The sequence below is a fragment of the Dendroctonus ponderosae genome, unplaced genomic scaffold, assembly GCF_020466585.1.
Source record: "Dendroctonus ponderosae isolate FM_Combo_2020 unplaced genomic scaffold, Dpon_F_20191213v2 Dpon_F_20191213_3, whole genome shotgun sequence".
Taxonomy (NCBI): Eukaryota; Metazoa; Arthropoda; class Insecta; order Coleoptera; family Curculionidae; genus Dendroctonus; species Dendroctonus ponderosae.
Genome location: NW_026018508.1, coordinates 11,774,750 through 11,801,068, shown reverse-complemented (window position 1 = coordinate 11,801,068; position 26,319 = coordinate 11,774,750). Strand labels below are relative to the sequence as shown.

Genomic DNA, 26,319 nt, shown 5'->3' with positions numbered 1-26,319 from the left:
TGCGTGGTTTTTTTTTGAGTTGCAAAATCCACTTGAACATGACGCTGCTTTTTTCGAAGTTTCTCAAGAACCATTCAAGCCACAGAATTCGTTTTAGCATCGTTGGATAGAGAATTGAATGGGGTGAATCATGACCCCCATGACCCCCCCCCCTGGATCCGCCCTTGATCTAGAGGATGTTTGAGTTCAAAATTATGGCAAAAGTCTAAAATTTCAAAGTCTCACTTAAAATAGAACTTCTTTTCAAGTGGAAAGTAAAGTTTTTACTATAACGATTAATTGTTTCGGGCCAAGAAGTTCTTAATACGCATCTACAGGATGTGCGAATTTAGAAGTTGGCAAGAGTCGTTGAATTTTTTGAAAAAGCGCTCAGAAGAGTTGCTTTAGAATGCGTATGTTTGGGCTGTTTATTAGTAACTGTCCTTATTTCTACAGACCTCGGTTGGCTAAATAGTGTAAACGTAAATCTAACCGCGGTGAATGATTTCGCTAAACAACTGGCCGCATCGAAATCGCTGAAAGACGAGTACAGAGCTGCATGGATACTAAAAGCCATTACACTAATTGATTTAACCACTTTGGCTGGAGACGACACAAACAGCAATGTTTCGAGATTGTGTTTTAAGGTAGTGTGCTCCATAGTGTCCACATGTTTTATCCCAGTTCTGGTCCATTATTCAGGCAACTAAACCGATAGCTGAAGATTTGCTAAAAGAACTGGGATTCAGCTACGATAAAGGATGCCCTATCAAAACGGCTGCAGTATGCGTCTACCCTTCGAAGGTTCCAGATGCAGTGCAAACCCTTAAGCAGCTTGGCTATTACAAAAAAGTCAATGTGGCCTCAGGTAGATTATGTCGCTTTGCCGCAAGTTGTGGCTAAATGTTGGACTTCCAGTTGCCACTGGATTCCCTGCTGGTCAGACCCCCTTGAAAAGCCGCCTGGAGGAAATCAGATATGCCGTGGAGAAAGGAGCCAATGAAATAGACATAGTCATTGATCGATCATTGGTCCTGACTGGCCAATGGGAAGAGCTTTATAGGGAAATTCAGCAAATGAAAGAAGCCTGTGGTTTGGCCCACATGAAAGCCATTCTTGCCACTGGGGAATTGGACACATTGAACAATGTGAGGGTGGTTGGATGTAAATTCCACCCATAGAGAAAGTAAAATATTTTATTATTTTACTTACTCTATGATTCCACCATTAGCTGCTTACCATTCATTGTTTTAGGTATATAAGGCGTCACTAGTTGCCATGATGGCTGGTTCGGATTTTATCAAAACTTCTACTGGCAAAGAGTCAGTAAATGCCACTTTGCAGTTTGGTATTGTGATGGCAAGAGCTATTAAGGAATACCAACAGAAAATGGGCTATAAGGTATTATATATATTTCCTGATTTATCTACTTCTAACTCGTCTTACCACGAAAGTTCATGAGGAGAACGAAATGAGGTGGGGAAGAAGGTTGTACCTTGAGCCGGGTTCTTCGGCAGAATTTTCACACATTTTGATGTTTTAACGTAAGATCTATTCGCGTAACTGCAATTCCACATATTACTTTTTCAAATATAACAAACTTTCCATATAAATTTTGTTTGTGAATTTTCCATATAAATTTGAAATCATGTGAATCACGGATCAAGGTACATGTTTCTCTTCCACTTTGTTAGTAACGCCTATGAACCAACATTTCAAAATAAACTCGATTAACTTTGCAAGACGACACTCTAAGCTGAATTTAATGTTGACATTATTGGAACGAGAATATCAGATAGAAATGTGAAAAAGAATAATTCGGGGGGATAATTTGACACCCGAAGAGCAACGAGGAGGCATAAATATCATGCAACTAGAAAAGGAAGAAACTGGAAGAAACATTTCCACAAGTGGCGGACTTTGAATCCAGATAAATTTGTTATTGCTTTGCTGTTTTAGGTGGGTCTGAAACCTGCAGGCGGTGTAAGAAATGCCAAAGACGCGTTGTCCTGGATGGTTTTGGTAAAGGAGCTTCTAGGAAATGATTGGCTCGATGCTGAGCTCTTTAGATTCGGGGCTTCTGGCCTGTTAGGCGATCTAGAGTGTAATTTATATGAGTTCGTTACCGGAAAGTATCCGGCCGCATACGAGTTCTCTATGGGCTGAAAAAATATGACAAGATTTACATAAACCTAAAGAGTTTCTTTTTTATATCCTTTTTTTATTCGCCGGAAGATTTTTATTTTTGCGCACTTGCCACCAGTCGATTTAATTTGCATAATATGAATTCTTTCGGTGACAATTTTCATGGTTGCTTGTTTTCTAGCGCACTTCAATTTTTGATTTGGTTATGGCGTTGCAATTCTCAAATCGATGCATTCAAATATTTTAATCGATTTATTAAAGAACGTTTTTATATTGCGAATATTATCATAACTCGCATACTGAACTGCTTCTTTTGAATATTGAGCCTTGTATTATGTGGATGTAACACCAACTTGCTTTGACTGAGAGAAAAAAACATGTTTCATTGAGTAGACGGGAAATTCTGGTACATTTACTTACTCATGTCGCAATGCTGCAAAACGATTGGTTCTGCCCTTTAGGAGCCGGTTAAATTACTGAAATTAAACCGAGTTTCCTATATAACGCAAATGCATTGATAATTAAATTGTGTTTGCGGTGAAATTCAACAAATTGTCGTACAAGGCTGGCTTTTCAGTTGTGCAGTTGTGAAAATTATAAGATTTATTTTCAGCAATATTGTTAGTTGCGCGAGAAAGAACTGGTTTTGCCAATGACAAACTTCTGGTGTTTATGAAATGCTTGTAAACTATTCCAACAATTTGCGCTCAACTGGCTATCCCAAACTCCCAACTACGATCTATGCAATAGATCTCTAAACCTACATATATCTTCGTTCTGTAATTAGATCCCTATCTTTGGATATAAAAACAGAAACAAGGTCAAGTTTCATCGTGTTCAAAAGTCGTGATGTTTTTGTTATGAACTATAATCATTATGCCATTACCATAAGCCAGTGCCTATAACACTTAAATATAATAATTGTGGTTCGAAGATTTATTTTATCTTCTTAAGTCTTATCTAACAAAGGATGGTTTCAGCAGAAAGCGAATTAATTTGGCTACCTCTATACAATGTTAATTATGTGTTTTTAAAAGGATTTTTTGTCTACTGGCCTTGGTTTTTTCAGTCGAATTTTTCGTCGCCTTAAAGTTTACCAACTATTATTTAACCATATAGGACTGTTATTGTTATTAGCAAATACCCATACACACATTTTCCGCGGTGAAAGTGTTTGCTGAAAAAGGTTTGTTTATTTTTGCAATTGAAAAAGCTGTTTAAATTTATTTGGAATTACCGACGATATAATCCGAGTTATTATTGATTAATTATGCAATTCTGCCGCGAGCCAGTTTTGCCTATATTTGTCTATTCACACCGTTAACGAATTATTGTGGTTTTGTTTTTATATGTATCGCATTTTGATTTATTTGATTAATTTCACACAGATGTTCTTTTTTGTAATTCTACAAAGTTTTTAGGAGAAACAAATTCCGACACAAAATACAATATTCCTAAAAGCTTCAATTTTTTTCGATTTTTCAAGCTTCAAATGCTTGATCTTTTTTCAAACCGTCGCATAAGCGCACAAAAAATAATTAAGAGCGAAAAGTACGACCTTTTTAGCTCTGAGGGGCTCTTATACACATGCGTACAACTTTTTTCCGCAAACCAAATAACTTAAAATATTGTCGCAAAAATTACATCAAATCAGCTTTTTCCTTATTAACTAATCGAATTTTATCAGGGCGGTTTTTTGGGATTTTTTGCATTATGAGAAAAATATGCAGGAAGAACGTTTTCCGAATATCTAGAAATATTCTTCATCATGCGCCACATTACAAAGAGATTGTGTTGCTTCCCGTACATGCATTTTGAATTTCCTTGAAGTAAATGCAAGGATAAATTTTCTGCTCACAAATGCATCAAATGAGCTCTAAATTGTTAAAGGGGTAAATGTTATCACTACAAGGCCAATAATTAAATTTTATGAGAACACCTTGTAAATAAAAAAGATGCTTTTGGTTGTGAAATCCGAAAAGCGTTTTTTTTTTCATATTACTAATCGCCGAAATAAACCGTTTTAAAGACAAAGTGATTACGAAATTTCCAAAAAAATGTGATAAGTATAGACTTAACTTAGAAAAAAGAAGGTAAGTAACATTTTGAACATTTTATCAGAAGTCGTAGCTGCTTAAAACTGAAAATACAGGAACCAATAAGGGACAAAGAAATGAGGAAATTCAACTTTTTTCAGTTGTATACAGCACATCAAGGTAAGCCGCAATTAACTATAAACAATGTTTAATAATTACTTTCTACGTGATAAGTTTTGCCCAGATGTTCACCCAGAACTTAGGCCTGGATTACAATTTGTTAAAACAGCACGAAACTCGATTTACTCAGCAGCCTTTGTTGTAATTCCCCCAAACAATGTAAAGGAGAAATGGTAGTCACGTCGATTTAAAACAGAGAACAACAGAAAGTGTTGCGATTGTCGCGTTGAATCGGGCGAGTCAATATCACTAAACTTTATTTGCGGTTTTGTCTGTGCTTTACAAAAAAAATAAATAAAATGAGTTTGCCAATCTTAATGGTGAGTGAATGGACTTGGGTCGGTTTGGTTTTATTAAGGACTTATTTCACAGTGGTTGTGCGCTATTCTAGTTCTGAACTATGTGGGTTTCAATTGATTGACTGATTTGATTTCTCCTTTTTTTTCTTTTGGTCGTGCACTGCATTCAAAACGTTCAACTTTTGGTATTTGCCTAAAAGTGATTGAAAAATATTCTACTTTTTATATTCTGATTAATAAGTGCTTTTCGATCAGAATTTTCATTCTCATTAAAAATAAGTCGAAAGTTTTGGTCCATGTGTTGAAATTTGATCGTTTATTTCATTTTTTCGCTCCAGCTTTTGCAGTTTTTTGGACAATTACCTCAAATTTGGAGCAGCGTGTGTTTTGACCTCTACATTATCTAATGAGTCGAATGATTCTAAAATGTGCATAGTGATATTTTTTAGGGGTCATGCCCCTTTTTTATCACCCCGATCTTTGGGAAGCGCCACTGAAGTCCGAAAATATATTTTTTTTAATTTCTAGTTCAATTTAGGAACTTTTTTGTCCTGCGTTTTGTTCGCACCTTCCAGAATTTTCGAGATATTTGCAAAATATTTAATTAATACATGCTACGTAATTTTGAAACAAAGTGTTTGGGGTCCCGTTTAGATACAATTTTTCTTAGGTCTATTTCCGATTAAAACTTTAATCACTCTTTATTTTTTCAAGCAAATAACAAATTTTGAAAATGTTGATCTTCGGATTTATAATTTTTTCTAGAAGGGCTGAACATTGAAAATTCAATGCAACTATCGTTCCTTGTGGCGAATTACGCTCACACATAATAAAACATTTTTGTAAAATTTCTTTATATACAACATTTTACAAAAGTAAGTTTTCTTCTTAAACGTTTTAATCGTTAAAATATTCCAAGTTAAAGAGTAGGCAACGTTTTCGGCAAAGAATTTTAAAACTTCCCATGTGTAAGGCTTTTTTGTCCCAATGGCATAAAAACCCGAAAAGCTCACCAGTTTTAATTGGTTTTTCCTTGAAAAGTTCCCTATTCGATTACACATAGTTTATTGAAACACTCTACGTATATTCTTACATAAACCCAAAGTCTTTGTTTAGAATGATTGAATCAATCAAGCAAAACTGTTTTGGTCACTAAATCGAAGCGAAAGTAATAATAATCGCTTTATTTCGTGCGTATTACATGATATCAACTAGTTTAGTGTATTTTAATTGTGTGCTACTATTAAATAATGCAAACCTGAATCTACTTCCATATTTCCGCTGTTAGCACAAATCGGGCTGCAGTTGCAAGGTAATTTCTTCTAGTAATTAGTCAATTATATAAAGCACTTTTCAACATATACATTTCCCTATACAGGAAGAACACGGTTCGACAAATCAAGAAATTTCCATTCTATTGAAGATAGCAGACAGGAACTTGTGTAACTTCGCCATTTCTTTGATGTCTCAGTAGTTGAGTGGTTTTTTCAGGGTGCAGCAAAAGCTTCCCATGCGATTTAAAAAATTCTAAACGAAATTTATTCGAGTGTTTCATAATGTTGATGATCACTTTGCACCTACGACATTATTTTGACAAAACAATCGTTAACCGCCCAGTGATTTAACCGGTCAACTTTCTACTCAATTGGTTTATTAATCTCCATCAATTTCTCAACTATTATATATAAGGTCTACTAAGTGATGATTCGATAGCTTCCTTTCACTGAATCCAATAGTTTAGCACGGAAACATATTTTTTTGCATTCGGACTAGTGCCGTGCCCAAAGGGCTCAGCACCATAAATACATTACCGTCCGTGGACTCTAATGTATTAATAATTTTATAAGTAATATATTTATAAAGCACAAACAGAGATGACAAAGTTTGGCTAATCGATGGTATTTAGCTCTGCTTTCTTTTCGAATTTAGTTTTACGTGAGAAGTTCTATTTGTTGATTTTATATGGAAACAGTGTGGTTTTGCTTTTATTAATTTTTGACGCTTTTTCTTGTTCTATATCCATACACATGCAACATGTAAAATTTACGATAATTTATCCGGTTTGCTCTTCAATCCAATGGAACTATTTCCTTATTTCTATAAGAAATTATCTAGCAATCAACAAGGCCAAAGTACAATGAGTACTTCTCGTGCATGTAGATTTCTAGTCTATGAATTCCGCACGTGGATAAAAAATGCAAACGTTTGTAAATATTGCAATTATTCAAGTAGCGTGAAGAATTAAGACTTTATGGTCGAACCTGTTAGGACACAACCATTCGACTCAGAAGGTCGTTTATATTAAATGAATAATACATTAACGACAAAGCGTAAAGGAGGCGATTTTATCTTAGAATGCTAAACATAGTATTGTTGGCTTCCAAATTAAGCACCACTAAGGCGTCATTAGCAATAACGACGCAGATGGATCTCCATCGCATTTGAATGGCTGATAATTTATCTGTTTTATGGACTCCTGTGCATGAATGGAATTGTAAAGTGTTTACAAGTTGTTATTTTTATTGGACCAAATTTGTGTGGCTAATAATACAAAAAACCTGAATTTTGCCAACTCTGTAAATGCAGGATCAAAATCGTTATATGCGTTTAATTGCACGGGCTTGTAAAAAAAATCATAATTTTCAATCATCATCATGCAAAATTCTGGTTTTGCCAACTCTGTAAATGTACGATCAGAAGTGAACACACTCGTCCAACTACACGCTCTTCATAACATCCAATCTGTAGCAACTTGAAATTTACAAATCTAAGCGAAAATATTTAGGGCAGAAAACTCTGAAGTCTCCACTTAACTCATTCAAAATCCATTTTTTTCTCAATCAAGGCACGACCATAAAAAATGAACTTAAACTTGTCCAATTTCACGCTCTCATTTAAAAACTCCGGATTTTTGTCAATTCTCAAAGTTAGTCAGCTAATTCCGTAACAAAAAGATATAGAAACCCGTTTTATATCTTCAAACCGAAGCATTTCCGAACACACGCAAAAAACACTTCAAGTGCTTCTATGAGTAAATCAGTTCCACCTTTGCAAGGGAAAGATTAATTGGGCTTATCAACTTTCACATCCTATTGGTTCTATTCACGAAAGTATAAGAGATGTTGGATTTTTTTATCAATAGCAATATTTTTCAGGTGACTGTAGTTGCCTTTGCAACTCTGGCCGCCTCTGCGGCAGTTGAGAGCGCAAAAGCCGCAACCCCAACGGAAAGCAATGTGGAAACTTTCGATTCATCAGCAGTACAAAGTCTTCCTGAACAACTTCCCCTTACAATTCAGTTGCCTCGTCAAGAGTCCAGCATACCATTTTTCCAGCCGCAACCCATTTCCTACTTAAGTGCACCGCCTGCATTCACCTCCAACCCCCAGCCCAACTTTTACCAGGTTCCCATACCATCTGAGTTTCTCACCGCACCCACGCAAAGTCTTTGGAACCCAAATAACGATCCGACTCTCTACTACGAATTGCCCCCAGTTATAACCAAAGAGAACACACCGACTAATGAATTCCCGAAGAAATTCAACAAGGAGGTTCACAGTAAGGGCAAGCCTTTGTCTTTACTGCCGAAACAAGAAATCGCCCTAGAACCCATTAGTGAATCGTTGTTTGTGCAAAAGCAAAAGGATCTGTACAAAACTATCGAGAAGTTAAATAAAAAGGAAAACACAAAGGAGGTTGAAAAGGAAAAGGTACCTAGAACTAGTGTTAAACCATTAAAGATTCGGAGTAGTAAGACACGACCTATCGACAGTACAACCCGCGAGACGAAACTCAAACCATCTACACACGTAAAAAAGGGGACAGTTCCGAAAATTAGCGACTCTGTTAGTTCAGATTCGAGTTATGAGCACAATAGAGGACAGTATGATCCTAACAAATTTAGCAGGGGACTTTCGCCTCAAATAACTGACTCACTGGGAATTTCGACTAATCATGGGGAAGATGGGGAACGTCTGCTATTCCACATGGTGGGGCAGGACGGGCCCATGAGCTACAAATGGGGATATGATACTGGCAAAGGGTAACATTTTTCAGTTAGATTTAGCACTTGACGACCAAAAAAATCATACAACAACTTGGCAATATCGGTGACTAACTATTTAAACTAGTAGAACGTTATGTAACCAGTCAATTACCGAAAAATATTAAAGCTTTCGCACAAATCACATGCGCTTTCTTATCCACTGGTTTTTCAGGCAAAACCGACAATTCAGATTTGAGGAGAGAGACAAAGAAGGGATAGTCAAGGGCCAGTTCGGCTACTACGACAACGAAGGAAAATTTAGGATGATGAACTATCAAGCACATCCGGATAAAGGGTTTAGCATGAAACCGGCACCAGAGAGCGACATAAAGGAGTAAAATATTGTCAGTCACCGGCCCTCTAAGTTGAACGCTAAATAAACAGCAATTATTAAGTACCTACAGTTAAAAAAAAAAATTCAGTTAGAAGAACCACTTTTACTCGAATTTAGAGTTCCGTTGACTGTACAAGCAATAAAACTTTCCACTCAGTTTAAACAAATTCATTCTGTGATAGCTGTGAATATGTATTATACTTATGTTAGATGTACGGTTTTGATACTGGAACGATTGACAGTATATTTTATATTTTTTCCCTAGGAACTTTTATGTCGCTCTCTGTGTAGTCTGTTGTAAATACTCTTTGTTCTCCTAACAACCCTAGCGGCTTTGTTCGATATTAAATGCTATTTTAGGTGTATTTTAATTATAAATAAATCCATTTAATGTTTTTTACCATCAAATGTATTTTTATTAATTAAAAATTGTTTGCCTTTAATAGAGTCGACTTTTTTGTACAATCCTTACTAATATAAGTCATAGTACCAAAGTTCTATTGTAAAAAGATGATAAATTTAATTATCTATTTATGTTTACAAATAAATGCTAATTACATACACTTACAACAACCAATCGAGAAAATATGGAAGGTAATCCATATTTTCTCACGTAATACGTATTTATATACGTACTGATTTTTGTTCTAAATCATGAAGTCTCCATATTCATCGGTTGGTTCTCACAGGTCACTATCAGGTCTTCATACGTCCATTTAGGAAAAACGCGCTTGTAAAGATTCAGTAATACGGTATCTTGTGACTTTAGCTGCCCATCGAATATACATTTCATATGGCCATGAGTTCCTAAATAATTATACATTCGAAATTACATTGAGTTTATGAATTCCAGTCAACATAGAATAGAAAACGTTTTATTTGCTAATGTTCATAAAACTTTTTAAAAAAGTATTAATCCACATCACGGGAAATATTGACATGAAGTAATTGATAAAGCAAAAGGTCGTTTTAAAACATTGTTGAAATAAAATATTTTTTTGGATATGAAACTTTTTTATCGGTTCCAAATAAAAAAAAACTTACCTAAAGGTTCCATAATGTGTCCCCTGCGTCCCATCTTGGTTACAAGTCTACAGGGTTTAAAGTGCATAATATCTTGCCTGTCGAAGAACATGAACCGAATGATGGCTGATTTCTTGAAAATTTTAAACGGATGGCCTAAAGAAAACAATGTACGTTAATGTAAATAAATCAGACTTTTCACCAAAATCGTACCTGATAAAACGGTTCGTTTAATGATCAATCTAGTGGAATCGCAAGACAATAAACTACCTGTGGCCACTAAAACCAGAGTTCCCAAAACTTCCTTGTAGCATAATACTGGTGCCGGTGGAAACTGGACGGGGGCATAGAATGTGGCCACAGTAGTTTCGTCGATTTGGAAATAACGCTCAAACTAAAATCGAAGAATAAGCAAAGGTTTAATTACAACCGAATGGAATTACCTTGTGTTTTGTTCCATTTGTGTGTTGGCTAAATATCGGATTAACCATAAACCGTCTAAAACCACACTGGAAAATTAGTCTATCCTTTGACTTTATTGCGCCTCCATAGTTTGGTGTTCGCCTTAAAACTACATTACAGATAGACATTTTGTGCTCGTGAGGAAATAGTCCTGATAAAATTACTGGAGAGCGGGTTTTCTCAAAAGCAGACCACATCAGTTGGGATACATTTTTCACGTGCACTGTTAAGTACAAACCAGGCTGCAATTGTTTATAAATTTCAATAGTGAAAAACTGAAAAATAAACACTCACCATAGCCCCAGGTTTTTTTTCATCTTCTTTAAAAACACTCTTCTTTGCGTGCGCAAAATTTTTAAACTGACAAATCCTGGAATAATCATTTGGCAAGTTTTCTAGGGGATCCCAAGGCGACGATCTGCAATTTTTCGCAATCAATACAAGTTTGTTTCAACGTCTACCATTGCACCATACCTAAAGCTCTCCAATGCCCGGTATTTTCGGAACCTATCTCTGGCTAGCACACCGTGTGGTGTATCAATCTCGTCGGGAAATATAAGATCAGCTTTTGCGGCTTTCAATTTCTCCAAATCTTGTTGTTCCATGTTCAGGTCCATACCGTTATCGTATTTATCATCGTTCACATCTATTTCTAAAATGAAGCAATACAATTGTTTTTTTATTTTATTTCAATTATTTTCGAGCTAAACCAGATAGATCAATGAAGAGTAATCAACTGGTGAGTTTTTCGACCAATTTAAAAGATGCTACCTACCGGACCCTGTGGGCGAATCACCGTCACTATCTTCATCTGCACAGGAAGATCGATCTTCTGATCTAGCATCCATCATTTCACCTTCACTTTCAGTATCGCTTTCGCTGATTCCATCTTGTTGAAACTCGGTGTCGTCATCTGGAATCCAAGCAGCTTGATAGTCTGACCATCCTTCGGGTTTCGGTTTGGAGGTCTCTGCCTAACAAGAAAAAAATTTGAATGGTGAATTTTTCTGGTTTGAAAAACATGGTTGAACTTAAAAATTCATAGTGCTCCAACTAGAAGTCACGCAAATGTGCACCAAGAGGGTGGAAAGAGCATGTTTTGCTCCACCACACTGGCACTTCAAGTGCACATTCCCAAATTTTCCCCAAGTTCTTCAGTCTAGTGTTAACTGTTAAGTTAAGTTGTCTAAGTGTTAACTAAGGCTTACAATTTACCTTCGCGTTCTGATCGGCCGTATCAACGTGCAATTCGCTAGGCAGCATATCATTGTCCACATCCATAGCATCGGACATGTATAAGTCCAATGACTCCTGCTTAGTAGGATCGCACACCTCTAGAACGTGGACTTTTATAATTTCCGCACCATTCGCATCTCTACACCTGGAATGTTTCTCACAGTAAGTAAACATACTTAGTTAAATGAAAGCAACTGTACTTGTGTTTTTCCAGGTTATTCGGATCGGTAACTGCATCTACTTGAGCCAATTGGAAGTCTCCTAAACCAGGAATGTGAACTAATTGATTCACAGATAACGTCGCCCCTTTCAAATATCCTGTGACTTTTAAAGTGCCCATTGAACCTAGATTGCAACAAGTCCAAGTAGTGGATGAACGAAACTTGAATGGGAGATTGAGATACCTTGATCGTCTTGTATGTATTCAAGCTCTTCCCCTAACACATAAGGCCTGTGGTCTCTATATAAAATAGTTTTCCTCTTTTGGTCACCAAGTCTGCGCAAAATATTTATGCCATCGCAGTTCCGATCCAAAACCATTAGTTTCTCCTTAGGCAGCCAGCTGGTGACCATTTTTTGTACACCTAGTTTGAAGTCTGCTCGTTTTTTTGGAGCTACACTATCAAGGTCTGCGAGAGCTACAATTGGCGTTGGCAAGCCCTAGAAAAAGCAAAAAATCAACCTGTTGATACTAATTTGAATTTGAAGATTTGCGTACTTGTGCCAAGCCGGATTTGAGTATCTTCTTGCCCCATTGATCGACAATTTGCTCAATAAATTCCGTTCCATTGATGGCAGATAGTAAGAATAAAACTTGATCAGCTACTTTCAAAGTATCAATAACATCAAGTTCATTGTCATTAGCTGGAACAACGAAAGAAAATCTCTTCTTAAACCGTGGTAGGCTGAAAAATAACTACGTGTGAAAGTTAATCGACGAATGAGTTCCTATTGCATACCAAATGTGGGTTACTCCAGTTGATGTTTTTCTTATAATGGCACCTTCATCGCATTGACACAGGATTGTTATAGCCGTAGTAGGATCGAATTCCCTATTCAATGGTAAAACAGCGATAAGAAATGGCGATGCCTCATATCCTCCCAGAGCACGTTTTTTTGCTAGTATTTCTTCGCGCTTCTTTTGCCGTATTTGGGCAGATTGGTTACGCCGCTGGTCTCTAGTAAGGTCGCCTTTTTGCCTTCTGACTGCGTTTTTTACAGACACTTTTCCTAATCGCAATAGCTTCAATCAGTTTAATGTTAAAGAGCTTAACGATGGACCTACCTTTAGCAGCGTCATCTAGAGCCCCTTTTGACCTGTGCTTTCCATGCTTATGCTCTTTATTCGTCTGTTTAAAGACACCAGCCCTATGAGACTGCGATTTATCTACAGCCATACTTACAGTATTTTAAGTATTTTAGTCTTTTCGGATTAAATGTTTCAAACACAAAAAAAAGTTAACATAACCTATATGAATTTTACTTGCAAAGCACGTTTCTTCTCAACGTGAAACTTGTTATAATTTATCCGTCAGTGAGTAGTGATGTTTTTTTGATCGTCTCGGTAAAAATGTTGAAATTAATTCCCAATACATTTTAGGTAATTTTCCAGTCCAATAAGAGTGCGCGGTTTTCTTTAATAAAGATAGGATATATTTAAAAAAATATGACCATCTTTATGTCAGGTAAAACTTATGTTCAAAGGAATAATTATTTTCCTTTTTATTTCAAATAAATTAGGTATTAATATAAAACATTTTGTTCAAAAGCGTCTTTTCGCAAAAGTATATTTACAAACGTTAAATTATCTACTGTTTCATTTTTAAGTATACCGTTGTTTACTTCTATTTAACCGCTTCCATAGTTCTTGACCTGGCAACGTTGATTATAATCACAAATTAATGGAGATAGATGGCTTCGTGAAAGAAGATTTTTCAGGTTATACCTCTTGTATTTTTGGGTTATAGCACCACATTTGAACCTAAATTCAAAAAGTGCATGTTTGAAAACATTAAAGTCTTGCGACCGTATGTGTATTTCTAACTTATTTTCTAAAAATAGAAGATCTTGCCAAAATGCAGCACAAACTGCAGGAGTTCAGTACAATGAACGAGAAATTCGGACAATTTTTTAAGGTAAATAGCAGGACTTGAAGTTGCACGTTTTTCTATAATTTTGTTTTCAGGTAGTGGAAGCAAAGAAAAGTTGGAAGGCATCAGAAAAGATTAAGTGTTTGCTGAATTTTATTGCCAACGAGGTTCTAATTCATCCCCAACACTTTGAGTCGATTTTGGAGCATTTTGCCAACGAATTCCCCAAGTTGCTTTCAACAGCAATAACCTTCACTAACGAATACCCCTTTAACCAGCCAAGGCATATAGTTAATTGCATTCTGCTGTCAAAGTCAGTTAAAGCCAGGGCAGACCTGAAAAGGTATGATTTAAGTACCAAGTACTCTGTGTAGCTTTAACTTCTATGTATGTTTCAGCTTTGCTTTAAAGTATTTCGAATTACACTCATCGCCATTCGAAGAATCCAGCACAACCACCTTTAAGTCGAAGAGAAGTAAATTTGCTGTTGCTGAAAACGTGTTCGTCCGAGACGTAGATGTTGTTGAAGCTTGCTACTTTCTCCTACTGAGTGATCCGAAGTTTTACAAGCAGAAATGGAAGTGGAGTGGTTTCATCAAAAGCTACTCTATATCCAGCGACAGCCACGTTGTTTGGTAAGCTTCGGAATAGTTTTCAAACCTACATTCACTAATAGATACTCCATTACAATAGGCTGTCTTGTCATATCATTGGAATTGTGTTAAACCTAAAGGAATCAGACTTAAAAGCTTTGCTAGCCCAAAGGCTAAGCCAGGAGGACATATTAAGGCTCAGCATAGAATTTGATAGGGACTCGAGTTTTACTAGACACCCACAGGACTCACATTCCTTGGACCAGAAGCCTCCCATTCCCTTCAAAACTAAAACCATTGGTGGAGTTGAGAAAATAGCAGGCATCTATATTCCATCCCTGGATGGCCCCAAAAAGATGCTATTATTTGAAGTTCCTTCAACTTTTAACAATTTGCGAAAAATCGCCCTTGGCCTTTCTTCAGGCAGGGCTTTGTGTCTTCAAGGCCCCGTTGGTTGTGGCAAAACTGGATTAGTGGAACATCTAGCGGCTTGTACTGGTCGACAACTGGGAGAAAATTTCATCAAAGTTCAACTGGGAGATCAAACAGACAGCAAAATGCTACTGGGGACCTACAGGTGCACCGATACTCCTGGGGAATTCATTTGGCAACCTGGAGTGTTAACGCAGGTTGGATTAATTCTTGATTAATGAAGGCATGGAATGTTATATGTATTTTTTTCATCTGTAGGCGGTTCTTCAAGGAAGCTGGTTGCTTTTGGAAGACATCGACTTGTCTAGTATGGATATAGCGTCTGTTTTGGCGAGTTTGTTGGAAAACAAAGCACTAACTGTACCGGGTTACAGGGATTTGGTTCTAGTTCCACCAGGGTTTCAACTGTTCTTAACGCAAAGGTAAATTCTTTTAGAACTGATGCCCTTGCATGCACCGGTACTATTTTGCATTTCTGTGTATTTTAAACATTTTCAATAACAAATGGGGTTTTGTAACGGATATTTTTGTTGATGACGAATCTAAACACGGACGTTTGGAATTTTAAACTTAAAAAAATTTCTATTTTATTGCGATTGTTTGTGTCTAGCCGTTTTGGACAAAACTTGCTGAATAAACTAGAAAACCTGCTAATAAGCGAAGTGCACAATATTACTAAAAATAACTAGAAAAAGGCAACGAAAGGCACATTTTCTACGGAAATAGAAATATTTTATCCAGCCTACCGCGTTATATTATAAGTAAGTCTTCAGACAATATTAAATGTTTTTTTGCAGAGTAACCACCACAGTCACTGGACAACATCAGAAACGTTACTCAAACGCTATGCAGTTATTAGATAAGCAACTTCTGAAAATTACTATCGATCCCTTAACCGGCGCTGAGTTGAAGAATATTCTTCATCGAAAATATGCCCAATTTGATACAGTGGCTGAAAGGCTAGTGAAAGTGTTTCAGCTTTTTTCCAATGCAAACAGTGACGAAATTTTATCACCCCATAAGCGCGGCAGATTGATATCGACGAGAGACTTTTTCAAATGGTGCTCAAGAGCGGCGATAGATTACGATGTAAAAAGTCAAGAAAGTGCCCTTAAGATTTTGCAGGATGCAATTGATGTGTTCTGCTGCTCGCTGCCTGATGTGGAAGATTCCCTTAATTTAGCCAAAAACATCAGTTCTCATTTGGGAATAATTATCCATAAGGCAGAATATTTCTTCAAAAACTACAAACCCACTGTGAGGCTTAATACTCACAGCTTTGTCTCAGGACGCGCGACTTTGGCTAGAGAACACTCCACGTACAGCAAACAGGCCCAGTTTTGCTTTACCAGACCGGCGGCTGTTTTATTGGAGCGCATTATGTGTTGCGTGATGCTAAAAGAACCAGTTTTGCTAGTTGGCGAAACAGGCACCGGAAAAACGTCCTCCATACAGTATTTGGCTCGCACTTTAGGAAAGAAACTGATTGTGATCAATATGAACCAGCAATCGGATTCTGCAGATCTACTGGGAGGCTTTAAACCAATTGATTTGAAGATAATTCTCGGTCCCTTGAGAAGGGATTTTGAAGCAGCATTTAGAGAATTCTTCGACACAGAAGCAAACAAAGAGTTCCTCAAAAAGGTGGCTTTCGCCTTCAACAAACAAAAATATTCCTACTTGGTTTCTTTCATGAAAAAGAGTACCGCAGCAGCTCTGAAACGGATAACTGGCTCACTGGAAGAGGCTTCTGAGGCAATCAAGAAACAACGGGACGAGTGCCTCTTTGTAAAATGGCAAACCATCAGTGAGAAGCTGAGAAAAGTGGAGGCACAAATGAAGCATAGTAACGCTCTTTTCTTCGCGTTTATCGAAGGCAGTTTAGTGAAAGCGGTTCAGGAAGGATCTTGGGTGCTTTTGGATGAAATCAATCTTGCGAATGCTGAAACATTGGAGTGTTTGTCAGGTAATTGGGTTTTAACTGCAAAGTTCGACTGTTTTATTGAATATTTTTCGTCTAGGGTTATTGGAAGATTCATCCGGTTCGTTGTGCCTGCTAGAGCGGGGAGACAAAAAGCCAGTAAAGCGACACCAAAACTTTACACTGTTTGCCTGCATGAATCCTGCTACAAATGTTGGGAAAAAAGACCTTCCCGTAGGCCTTCGAAACCGGTTTACCGAATTTTTCGTCCAAGAACTAACGGAAAAGTCCGATTTAATACTCCTGGTTAACAGTTATCTACAAGCCGCCTGCTTAAATGAGACGGTTGTTTCCAGGATCGTGGATTTTTATTTGAAAGTTAGAGCTGAAATGGTGTTGTCGCTAAGTGATGGGATGGGTCATAAGCCACACTTTTCCCTGCGCTCTCTATGCCGAGCTTTGATGATTGCCTCTAAAAACCCCTGCGGGAATATGAAGAGGAGTTTGTACGAAGCTTTTTGTCTGAGTTTTTTGACCCAGCTGGACGCTGATTCGTATATAGCAGTCCAAGATTTAATCACCACGTAAGTTTTTGGCTTTGCCATGAATGTACTCATTTTACCAAATCGTTTTTCAGATATATAGTTAGCACTGAGAAACAGCAGCTCAAATCTGTTCTCAATCAGCCAATTTTGGAACCGAAAGAAGCTGACTGCAGTTTTCTTCAATTTGAAGACTATTGGATAAAGAAAGGTTCTTTGGAGCCGCAAAGTCCCGAAAACTACATTTTAACCAAGTCTGTGAGGAAAAATTTGAAAGATCTTGTTAGAGTTGTATCTATTGGCAAATTGCCAGTGTTATTACAGGTAAGAAACCTCTTGCCCCTTGTTGATTCGTACTAACAAAATCCGTGTTTAGGGGGATACATCGGTAGGCAAAACCAGTCTTATCACCTACCTAGCCAAATCAAGCGGCAACAAATGTGTCAGGATCAATAATCATGAACATACAGACCTCCAAGAATACATTGGTTCATATGTGGCCGATGCCTATGGGAAATTAGTGTTCCGCGAAGGAGTTTTGGTTGAGGCAATGCGAAAGGGACATTGGATAATCCTGGATGAGTTAAATTTGGCTCCTACCGAGGTTTTGGAAGCCCTAAATCGAGTTCTGGATGACAACAGGGAGTTGTTTATACCAGAGACACAGGAAACTGTAACGGCTGACCCTAATTTTATGCTGTTTGCAACCCAGAATCCCCCCGGTGCTTACGGGGGTCGCAAAATGTTATCCAGAGCTTTTAGAAACCGATTTGTCGAACTGCATTTCAACGAAATTCCTGCTGATGAGCTAGAGACCATTTTGCACAACCGATGCGTTATGCCACCGAGTTATGCGCAACGAATGATCAAAGTGATGACTGAACTGCAAGTAAGAGAATACATTTTACATAAGGGAAAGCGCAAATATTCATACACGACGTGTTACAAATGTATATATTTTTGTGTAATGCAATGAGTATTTCTTGCTATTCATTCATAATACCGAACGTAGAACAATTTTTCATTTCAATTCTCAAACATTTTGTTTAATTCTCAAGGTTTTCTCATTATAACAACATTTTTTTTTGCTAATAAAGCTTCGTAGACGAGGGTCAGCTGCTTTTGCTGGCAAACAAGGCTTTATAACGTTAAGAGACCTATTCAGATGGGGCGATAGATATCGGCTTGCCCAGATATCGTCAAATCTACACGATTGGAATCAGCATTTGGTCGATGAAGGCTATTTGGTGCTAGCTGGAAAAGTGAGAAAAGAGGATGAAAGAAAGGAGATTTGTGAAGCTTTACAGAAACACTGGCAAAGAGAAGTCTGCTTGAATAATCTGTTTTCCTGTAAGGGTAGCTTTATTTTTTCGCAGTCAATAGCCAATTTTACGTTACGTTTGTTTGTAGTACATGAGAAAACATCCCCTGTTACAAAGCACATTCTGCAAAAACTGGAGGAAAATAGTTCGAAATATCCCAACATTGTTTGGACATTCAATATGCGAAAGTTAGCAGTTCTAGTTGCGAAGGCTTTAGAGTTCAAAGAGCCGGTTTTGCTGGTTGGTGAAACTGGCGGTGGAAAAACCACGATTTGTCAGCTCATTGCAGAAAACAACGGACAGGAATTAGCCGCTGTTAATTGCCACATGCATACCGAAAGCAGTGATTTTATTGGAGGCTTGAGACCAGTTAGAGAGCATTCAGATGTACAGCAACATAATTCTTAATCATCAATTGTCTTGAAATTTTTAACGATTGTTATTTGCAGAAAAAGGCACTGTTTGAATGGGTAGACGGGCTGCTATTAGTCGCCATGCTGAAGGGAAACGTTTTTCTGGCTGATGAAATATCACTGGCTGATGATAGTGTTTTGGAAAGGCTCAATTCGCTACTGGGTACGCAAGAATCTCAAACTATCCTCAATTTACAAATTAATCACTGATATTATTTTTAGAACCAGAAAGGACTTTACTCTTGGCTGAAAAAGCCATTGACTTGAACAATCCCAATAATTCCGAAACAGTTGTAGCTCATGCAGATTTTGTGTTTATCGGCACCATGAATCCAGGCGGTGATTTTGGCAAAAAGGAATTATCTCCGGCCTTACGAAATCGCTTCACGGAGATCTGGTGTGATTCTTGTACAGACAGAGGAGATCTGATACTGATTATCAACAGGAATTTAACCATTAGTTCTGAGTGCGATTTTGGTTCAAAAATGATGGATTTCATTGAATGGTTCAGGAGCACGGAGATTGGTAAAAGGTGTTATCTTCAGCGGAGTAGTCGAATTTTTTCTTGACCTGTTTAAACGATTCTTTCAGATATACCATTAGCATACGAGACATTTTAACGTGGGTCAATTTTGTAAATCAATGTTCTGCGCAAATGACTCCATATGAAGCCTACATACATGGTGCCCGCTTGGTATTCTTGGACAGCATGGGATCGGGTGCTACAAGCACTGAAAAGTACGATATTGTTTGTAATAATTCAACATAATCTTTTCACAGTCACTTTATTTCAGAACATCCTCTTTGAGAGCCTTTAAGTACGCTTGCGAAAAAATGCTCAATGCTCAAGTAGCTGAAAACGTACCGGAATTAGAATCCGGATCAAGCAAAGTTATTTCCAACAATTCCCAGTTCGGTATTACGCCCTTCTTTATCGCTTTGGGCGAAGAACCACTTGTAGAAGACATGTTTTCATTCGAGGCTCCGACCACAGTAGCGAACACGTTAAATCTGTTAAGAGGGATGCAGTTGAATAAGGCTATTTTGCTGGAGGGAAGTCCAGGAGTTGGAAAGACTAGTCTGGTTACAGCCCTTGCTAAGTGTTCAGGGCACCGGATTTTCCGTGTAAATTTATCTGACCAAACTGTGAGTAGTTTTGTAATTTGCATTTGAAAATGTTTATAAATTTTCCGTGGCAAATTCAAGTCGAAGAGATTGTAAAATGAAATAAAAGTATTTTGGGACCAGAAAATTAGGGTAGAAATGCGCCTTGTCAGGCGTCTGATATTTTTAGCTCATCATCAAGAAACACTTTAAAAAACCTTGACCATGTTCACCCATCGACTGTGAACAGTGACCCATTTTTGCCGTATTTTTCAAATAATTAAGAGAAAAATCACAATAAACTCGGTTATCAGTTCCACACAACAGGGTCAAAAGCAATTTTTCAATTTATTTTAGGATATCTCTGACTTATTCGGAGCCGATCTTCCAGTTGAGGGTGGCACTGGAGGTCAATTTTCCTGGAAAGACGGTCCACTTCTCCAAGCCCTCAAAGAAGGCAGCTGGATTTTGCTGGACGAACTAAATCTTGCCTCGCAGTCGGTTCTGGAAGGGCTGAACGCTTGTTTGGACCATAGAGGAGAAATTTTCATTCCAGAATTGGGGAAAACGTTTCATGTAAAAACTGGTGAGTTTTTTTTCGCGCTTCACTGCTAATGATTTGCAAGGAAGAGTGCGTTTTTCATTATTTCCTACATTAGTTTGAAATTTGAGGTACAAAAACCCAATATAGTATAGTATATGTGTACCCGTCTCGGCAATAAGAGCGTATCTTGTCTTATAAGAATGTTTTTTTGCAAGCATAATAAAGCTTGTTTTTTGCTTTTTGTTAACAAAATTAATTGGTTCAAACACAGAATTTTGCCCAATTTACATAGATTTTTTTGCAATCAAATCCAGGAAAAGCCGGTGATGATTTTTTCAAAACTCAGATCAATTATTAACGAAAATCCAAATTTTCTCCAACATGCAAAACGAAGAAAACATTCTGAGTATGCCACTAAGTATAACAGGCTAAAACCGTTGATTCAGTTTTTTTTAAGTTAATTATTTGATTTCGGTGAACATTTTTAGGTAAAATTTAAGAAATCTCTAATTCTTGTTATTGTTTCAGGTACTAGATTTTTCGCCTGCCAAAATCCCATGAAACAAGGAGGGTCCCGTCGTGGTCTTCCAAAGTCGTTCCTTAATCGATTCATTCAAGTCTACGTGAGTCCATTCGCTCCAGAAGACATGGAAGTGATTCTGGGCAACCAATTCCCAAACATTGCCAACGAAACAATCAAGAATATGATCGAATTTAACTATATATTGGCTGGCGAACTTGACCAGCATTTGTTTGGCAATAAGGGTGGTCCGTGGGAGTGTAATCTGCGTGATTTGACGCGTTGGTGCCAAGCGACTCTTTACCACTTTGATCACAATCCTTGTGAGGATCGAGCGATAAGTCCGGAAAGCACAGTTCAGTTAATCTATGTGGATCGAATGCGAAGTGTTGTTGATAAGGCTCAAGTGGAGCGCATCTTCCAAGAAGTCTTCGGCCGCTCTATCAAGGGATCAAAGCCGATGAGTTATATTGAGGAAGAGACAGTTCATTTTGGCGATGTGGAGCTGAAAAGGGAGCAGGACCATCTGAAAAACCACGATTTGTCTCAAAACCAGGGTCAATTAATTCTGCGAGAACAGCTGAGTACTTTACGGAGCTTAAGCTACTGCGTCAACCAAAACTGGATGGCAATATTGGTAAGCACATTTTGAAATATGAAAAAAATCATTTCAAACAAAAACATATTACCAAACTTTAATATCCAATAAATGGCAATTTCGGGTTTGGAAAGTTGGCTGGAAAACTTTCCTCAATCTTTAATAGTGGTTAAGGTTTTTTTTTTAACTTCAGGTCGGTAACTCGGGCGTTGGCAAAAGCAGCGTGGTTAAAACTTTGGCTAATCTTGCCGGAAAAACTTTGAAAACTTTGCCGGTGACTTCAGCGATGGATACAACGGACATTTTAGGCGGTTTTGAGCAGGTAAGTTAATCTTTAATCAATCCCGGCTATTGACTTTAACCGGGTCAGAAACTAATTTTCCGGTCCTTTCATGCAAGAACTAGGGGATTTGAACAGGTCATTAGACATATTTTTAAGCTTTTTTGCATGTTTTCGCAAATGTCCTTAATGCTTCTAGGTGAGTGAGTGGTAATTTTTATTGCAACTTTGCGGTATTTAAAAGTTCGATTTTTTTATCAACATAATATATTTCTTCCAACGTTTTACAATAGTTTATTAATCCTATTAATGTTTCAAAATGATAAGAGTCTATCGGATGCTCGGGGCTGAGAATATTTTCTCGCTTGTTTGTGGTTGACTAAAATGGCAATGCATTTCAAATTCCATTTCTTACTACAAACAACCGTATTTATTGATATGCGAGGATTAGATAACGATTGCATTACATCATTGCACTTTTTTGTGGTGAATTCTTAGTTGGTCCTACGGATTCTCAGCCCGGATTATCGCATTACATAACTTTAGTTAAAATATCTCTCATTATTATTAAACCAACAGCTGGCTATTATTCTGTCCAATCATGCTGATTATCAAAAGTTTATACAGGATGGTCCGAAAATACCCGTAAAGTTTCGCGCATTAAAATTGGACTATCTTGTATATACAATATGTTTTCTTAAGTTGCAGCTGTATCGAAAGATTTTTTGTTACTGATTTTATGAAAACCTCTGTATGGGCTAAAACGTTAACAAAACCATTAGATCTTAATTATTTTCCGTGGCATACGCGGTTTCTCGAAAAAATATAAGTAAAGTATAACCATGCAGAAAGAATAGTTTGTTTTTTATGTTTAACAATAAACCAGTTTTTGAACTGGCAACAACTGTATATTTTACGTCATTGTTTTGAGATTGTCCTTATTTTTTTGGGCTAGAATGCATGTTCATAAAGATTAGTCAGAATAATATTTCTTCAATAGAATTGACTTTGTGGACTAGACATGAGTATATAATCATAATAGTTTTTATATCTTTTTACATTTTATTTACAATTTTACATCATTTGTAATTGGTTTTTGTCGCTATTAAAATCGATTTCCAGTTTCATTCAGGATATCACAACCAAAACGTTACTTTGCCTTTAAAGCCAAATTATGTTTTATTTTACATATTTTATTTCGGGTTACAAAACGGCAAGAAAACATGCGGAATGTGTTGTAATTTCGAAATGATTTGTTTTAAGGAAACCTTTTAAATTGGCGGTTTGCGTGAAAAACTCAGTTTTTGACTTCGACTGTCGTACCTGAAGGGTCTGCAGTCTAGTCTGTATAGACGAAAATGGTCTTCACTCATTAAGTAATTAACTTAAAACACGCTGTTAATAGTGGAGAACACTGATAAAGATTCTATTAATGAAAACTTTTCCAAAGTTGTTCATGTTTACATTGGTTCTGTTATTAATTCAATTGAAAATAAGGGTTTTAACAGATCTTCGGGTGGATGTAAATCACAGACGTTACCGGCGCTGATTCCGATCATTTATAGCGAAAAAAAATAGTTTTGTTACTACTCTATCTAATTAGTGATATATTTCTATGTACATTTACTCTTTTAGTCAATTCCTTTGTCTAATACTTAATCATTAAAGTTAATGAATGTTTGATTTTTAAAATAGTCCTCTTATCTACTTAAATCCATTTATTTCTCTAATATCATAAGTATTCAGTTCGTTTCAAACGTCGTTAACAACTAGTGAGACCGTTCCCAAAGAAGTTAATATTACGACTAACAAAATCTACTGGTTCAACATTGAGTTCGAAATTCTATACAAGCGCACATTTATATTTCGCATTCCTAATATACTGGGTGGTTTTCGCGCAAAACAGCAACTAGATAGGAAAATGATAAAATACATACACCAGTTTCGTGAATAATAAAAATTCAGAACGTGTACTTTATTTGGACGTTAAATATTGCTACGATCGAAAGTAAACGGTTGCCGATGCGGCTTACATTATTAACGAGTCTAGATTTACAATGCAATAAAATAGAGCGATTTCGCTATTTTTACGATCGTAAATAGCTTATCGTTTTTGAACCCTAATGTCTACTGCTTACTGGCGAATTTATTCGCTCATTTATCGGGGCTTTAACAGGCAATAAATAGAAATCTTTGGTTTATTACACCCTGTATATTAGTAGTGCTCGTTAGTAGTTAGGAGAGTATTTAAATTTTTGTGCGTGGCTAAATTTTCGTGGATCGATCCCAATCTAATTGTTCTTGTTCTTCGCTTGCGGTTGGCGAACGATCTATTTCGGGACTGCAAAAACGGGGAATTTTAATTCCTCTATTCAAAGGGTCCAGAGGCAGCACCAGGTCTGTAGTGCTATCTGGAGACCAAAGACTCAAATCGGTGTTTCCCTGTAACGACAGAAACCAGCTTGAATTGGGGTTTGCACATTTTTCTAAGTAAACGGCCTTTTTATTATTACGCCGTTATAAACCGCTTAAAGTTCGTCCTCAAAGGCCCTCTAGTCGTATTAGGAATTCGAATTATTTCACTTTTTTGCCTCCTTTTCCTTCGAACAGTTGCGCAACATGAAGCACCAAATATGTCCGCTTTAAAAGCATCCACATGAAGTAGGTGGAGAGAGGCGTCGAGTATCTATAAAATGCCTTTCTTGTGCGATTTAAAGGAGAAAGGCCCACATAGTTTAAATTTTCATATCACTAAAGAGGGCAAATGGGGTTCGTAAAGGGATCAGAATTTCAAACACGTTCGTTACGTATCGCGTTTGCTGTTCATAAATTATGGCAGGAGGCAAATGGGGAGCTCTCGAGATGACTAAATCACCAACTTAGAAAAGTAAAACATTCTTTAGACATAGCAGATTAAAATTCAGCAAGGTATATGGGTAAACAGAGTCTAATTTTCTCTCGGGAAATGTGGGAAATAGCCTGTTCATTTTTCATAATCCTGAGTACGCTTCAAGGATACTTGGGGCTTGTTATACACTTACCTTTTCTTCTTTAGTGTTTTTATTTCTCTCGGGGAGCTATTTGCCAGAATTAACTTTTATTCTGTAGTTTTATTGGTGTATTCTTGTCGTTTTTTCTGATCGATTATGAACCGGAAAAAAACCATTTGTTTCGTAAACATTGGAAATAATGAAAGTCTGACCGAATGAAGTCTAGTGCATGGTTAAAGAGAGACACAACTGTGTGTTATATTCGATTTATATTGAGCGATTTTCCATGTCGAGCTCGCTTGACCCGTTGGGAGTGATGATTAGCGAGTCAGAGACTTTTCAAAAATTGATGTATTTTTAAAAAGCTATAAAATGGTCGCAGTAGTCTTCCACATGCAATTCTGACTTCGACTAATAAAAAATTATTGCTCGAAAGTGGAAGAATTTGGAAGGGACACTATTTACCGAGTATTTATCAAATTTAAACCTTGATTTTTTTGCAAATTTCCAAATTTTCGGTCTTTTAGTGGCAAACAAATTACGACTCGAGTCTGTTTAAAAAAAATATAATTGCTTAAAAACGACAAGAGTTGAAGAATGAAGCGCCAGCATTTATTAGAAAAATGTACCCGTTATATATCGTATATATTATATATATCGTTATTCATAATCAGGATTTCGTTTGCAAATTTTTTAATATATTTTTTGTCTTTTAGCCATAGAAAATCATGCACCTCTGTTAATAAAAAATAATTGCTCGAAAACTAGAATAGCTCAAAGTGAGTAATGCAGATAATTTGGTAGAGAAAAGTGTCCATTATATACGCAGTATTTTTCAATTTGATGTTTTCGTTTGGGATTTTTTCTAAATTTTTAAATGTTACGATCGTTTAGTGGCAAACAAAATCCGCAAATCTGTATCAAAAAATGAGTGGCTTGACTCATGTTTCGTATACATTGTATGTTGTTGTATGTTGTATTGTTTCAATTTCGGGGCCTGATCAGGAATTTTTTTGCAAATTTTTAATATTTCCGTCATTTAGTCGGTTAAAATTTGGCAAGTCGGTTAATAAAAATTAATTGCGCAAAAAATAGAATGGCTCAAAGCAAGCAACGCAGATGATTTGGTAGAAAAACGTTTCCATTATATTTTGCGTGTTTCTCAACTTGATACCTTGATTAGGGATTTTTTTCCAAACTTCCAAATATTGGGTCTTTTAGCGGCAGACAA

General features: G+C 36.9%; 4 protein-coding genes across 4 annotated transcripts in view; 3 read left to right on the top strand and 1 right to left on the bottom strand.

Moving 5' to 3' along the window:
• The window catches only part of LOC109546713 (deoxyribose-phosphate aldolase), a 2,835-nt gene extending 665 nt beyond the window's left edge, over positions 1-2,170 (top strand). Inside the window, exons 2-6 of the mRNA XM_048665072.1 lie at positions 436-626; positions 682-847; positions 898-1,127; positions 1,234-1,380; positions 1,939-2,170. Coding sequence (XP_048521029.1) covers positions 436-626; positions 682-847; positions 898-1,127; positions 1,234-1,380; positions 1,939-2,145 — 941 coding nt within the window. The 3' untranslated portion in view covers positions 2,146-2,170. The remainder of the gene's footprint in view (positions 1-435; positions 627-681; positions 848-897; positions 1,128-1,233; positions 1,381-1,938) is intronic.
• Positions 2,171-4,255: 2,085 nt separating this feature from the next.
• On the top strand, positions 4,256-9,461 carry LOC109546745. Its single transcript, XM_048664680.1, has 3 exons — positions 4,256-4,660; positions 7,795-8,681; positions 8,857-9,461. The coding sequence occupies exons 1-3, from the start codon at positions 4,640-4,642 to the stop codon at positions 9,020-9,022; spliced, it is 1,074 nt and encodes a 357-aa protein (XP_048520637.1). The 5' UTR covers positions 4,256-4,639; the 3' UTR covers positions 9,023-9,461.
• On the bottom strand, positions 9,405-13,264 carry LOC109546744 (pre-rRNA-processing protein TSR1 homolog). Its single transcript, XM_019917828.2, has 13 exons — positions 13,025-13,264; positions 12,699-12,969; positions 12,458-12,644; positions 12,144-12,399; positions 11,940-12,084; positions 11,719-11,884; positions 11,279-11,477; positions 10,978-11,155; positions 10,798-10,921; positions 10,485-10,745; positions 10,255-10,435; positions 10,063-10,197; positions 9,405-9,825 (listed from the first exon to the last, which is right to left on the bottom strand). The coding sequence occupies exons 1-13, from the start codon at positions 13,134-13,136 to the stop codon at positions 9,671-9,673; spliced, it is 2,370 nt and encodes a 789-aa protein (XP_019773387.2). The 5' UTR covers positions 13,137-13,264; the 3' UTR covers positions 9,405-9,670.
• Positions 13,265-13,673: 409 nt separating this feature from the next.
• The window catches only part of LOC109546709 (midasin), a 73,111-nt gene continuing 60,465 nt past the window's right edge, over positions 13,674-26,319 (top strand). The window contains exons 1-18 of the mRNA XM_019917783.2: positions 13,674-13,874; positions 13,925-14,172; positions 14,228-14,464; positions 14,523-15,051; positions 15,113-15,276; positions 15,652-16,820; positions 16,876-17,359; positions 17,413-17,641; positions 17,694-18,206; positions 18,415-18,667; positions 18,728-19,026; positions 19,089-19,215; positions 19,275-19,584; positions 19,644-19,790; positions 19,847-20,198; positions 20,514-20,742; positions 21,229-21,857; positions 22,012-22,140. Of these exons, the coding sequence (XP_019773342.2) occupies positions 13,815-13,874; positions 13,925-14,172; positions 14,228-14,464; positions 14,523-15,051; positions 15,113-15,276; positions 15,652-16,820; positions 16,876-17,359; positions 17,413-17,641; positions 17,694-18,206; positions 18,415-18,667; positions 18,728-19,026; positions 19,089-19,215; positions 19,275-19,584; positions 19,644-19,790; positions 19,847-20,198; positions 20,514-20,742; positions 21,229-21,857; positions 22,012-22,140 (6,108 nt within the window). The 5' untranslated portion in view covers positions 13,674-13,814. The remainder of the gene's footprint in view (positions 13,875-13,924; positions 14,173-14,227; positions 14,465-14,522; positions 15,052-15,112; positions 15,277-15,651; positions 16,821-16,875; positions 17,360-17,412; positions 17,642-17,693; positions 18,207-18,414; positions 18,668-18,727; positions 19,027-19,088; positions 19,216-19,274; positions 19,585-19,643; positions 19,791-19,846; positions 20,199-20,513; positions 20,743-21,228; positions 21,858-22,011; positions 22,141-26,319) is intronic.

Coding starts and splice junctions, on each gene's coding strand:
- LOC109546744 (XM_019917828.2), bottom strand. CDS start 13,136: ATGGCTGTAGATAAATCGCAGTCTCATAGGGCTGGTGTCTTTAAACAG. Junction 12,645..12,698: donor ACTGGAGTAACCCACATTTG/GTATGCAATAGG, acceptor GTTATTTTTCAG/CCTACCACGGTTTAAGAAGA. Junction 10,746..10,797: donor AAAAAAAACCTGGGGCTATG/GTGAGTGTTTAT, acceptor AAACAATTGCAG/CCTGGTTTGTACTTAACAGT.
- LOC109546745 (XM_048664680.1), top strand. CDS start 4,640: ATGAGTTTGCCAATCTTAATG. Junction 4,661..7,794: donor TGAGTTTGCCAATCTTAATG/GTGAGTGAATGG, acceptor AATATTTTTCAG/GTGACTGTAGTTGCCTTTGC. Junction 8,682..8,856: donor GGATATGATACTGGCAAAGG/GTAACATTTTTC, acceptor CTGGTTTTTCAG/GCAAAACCGACAATTCAGAT.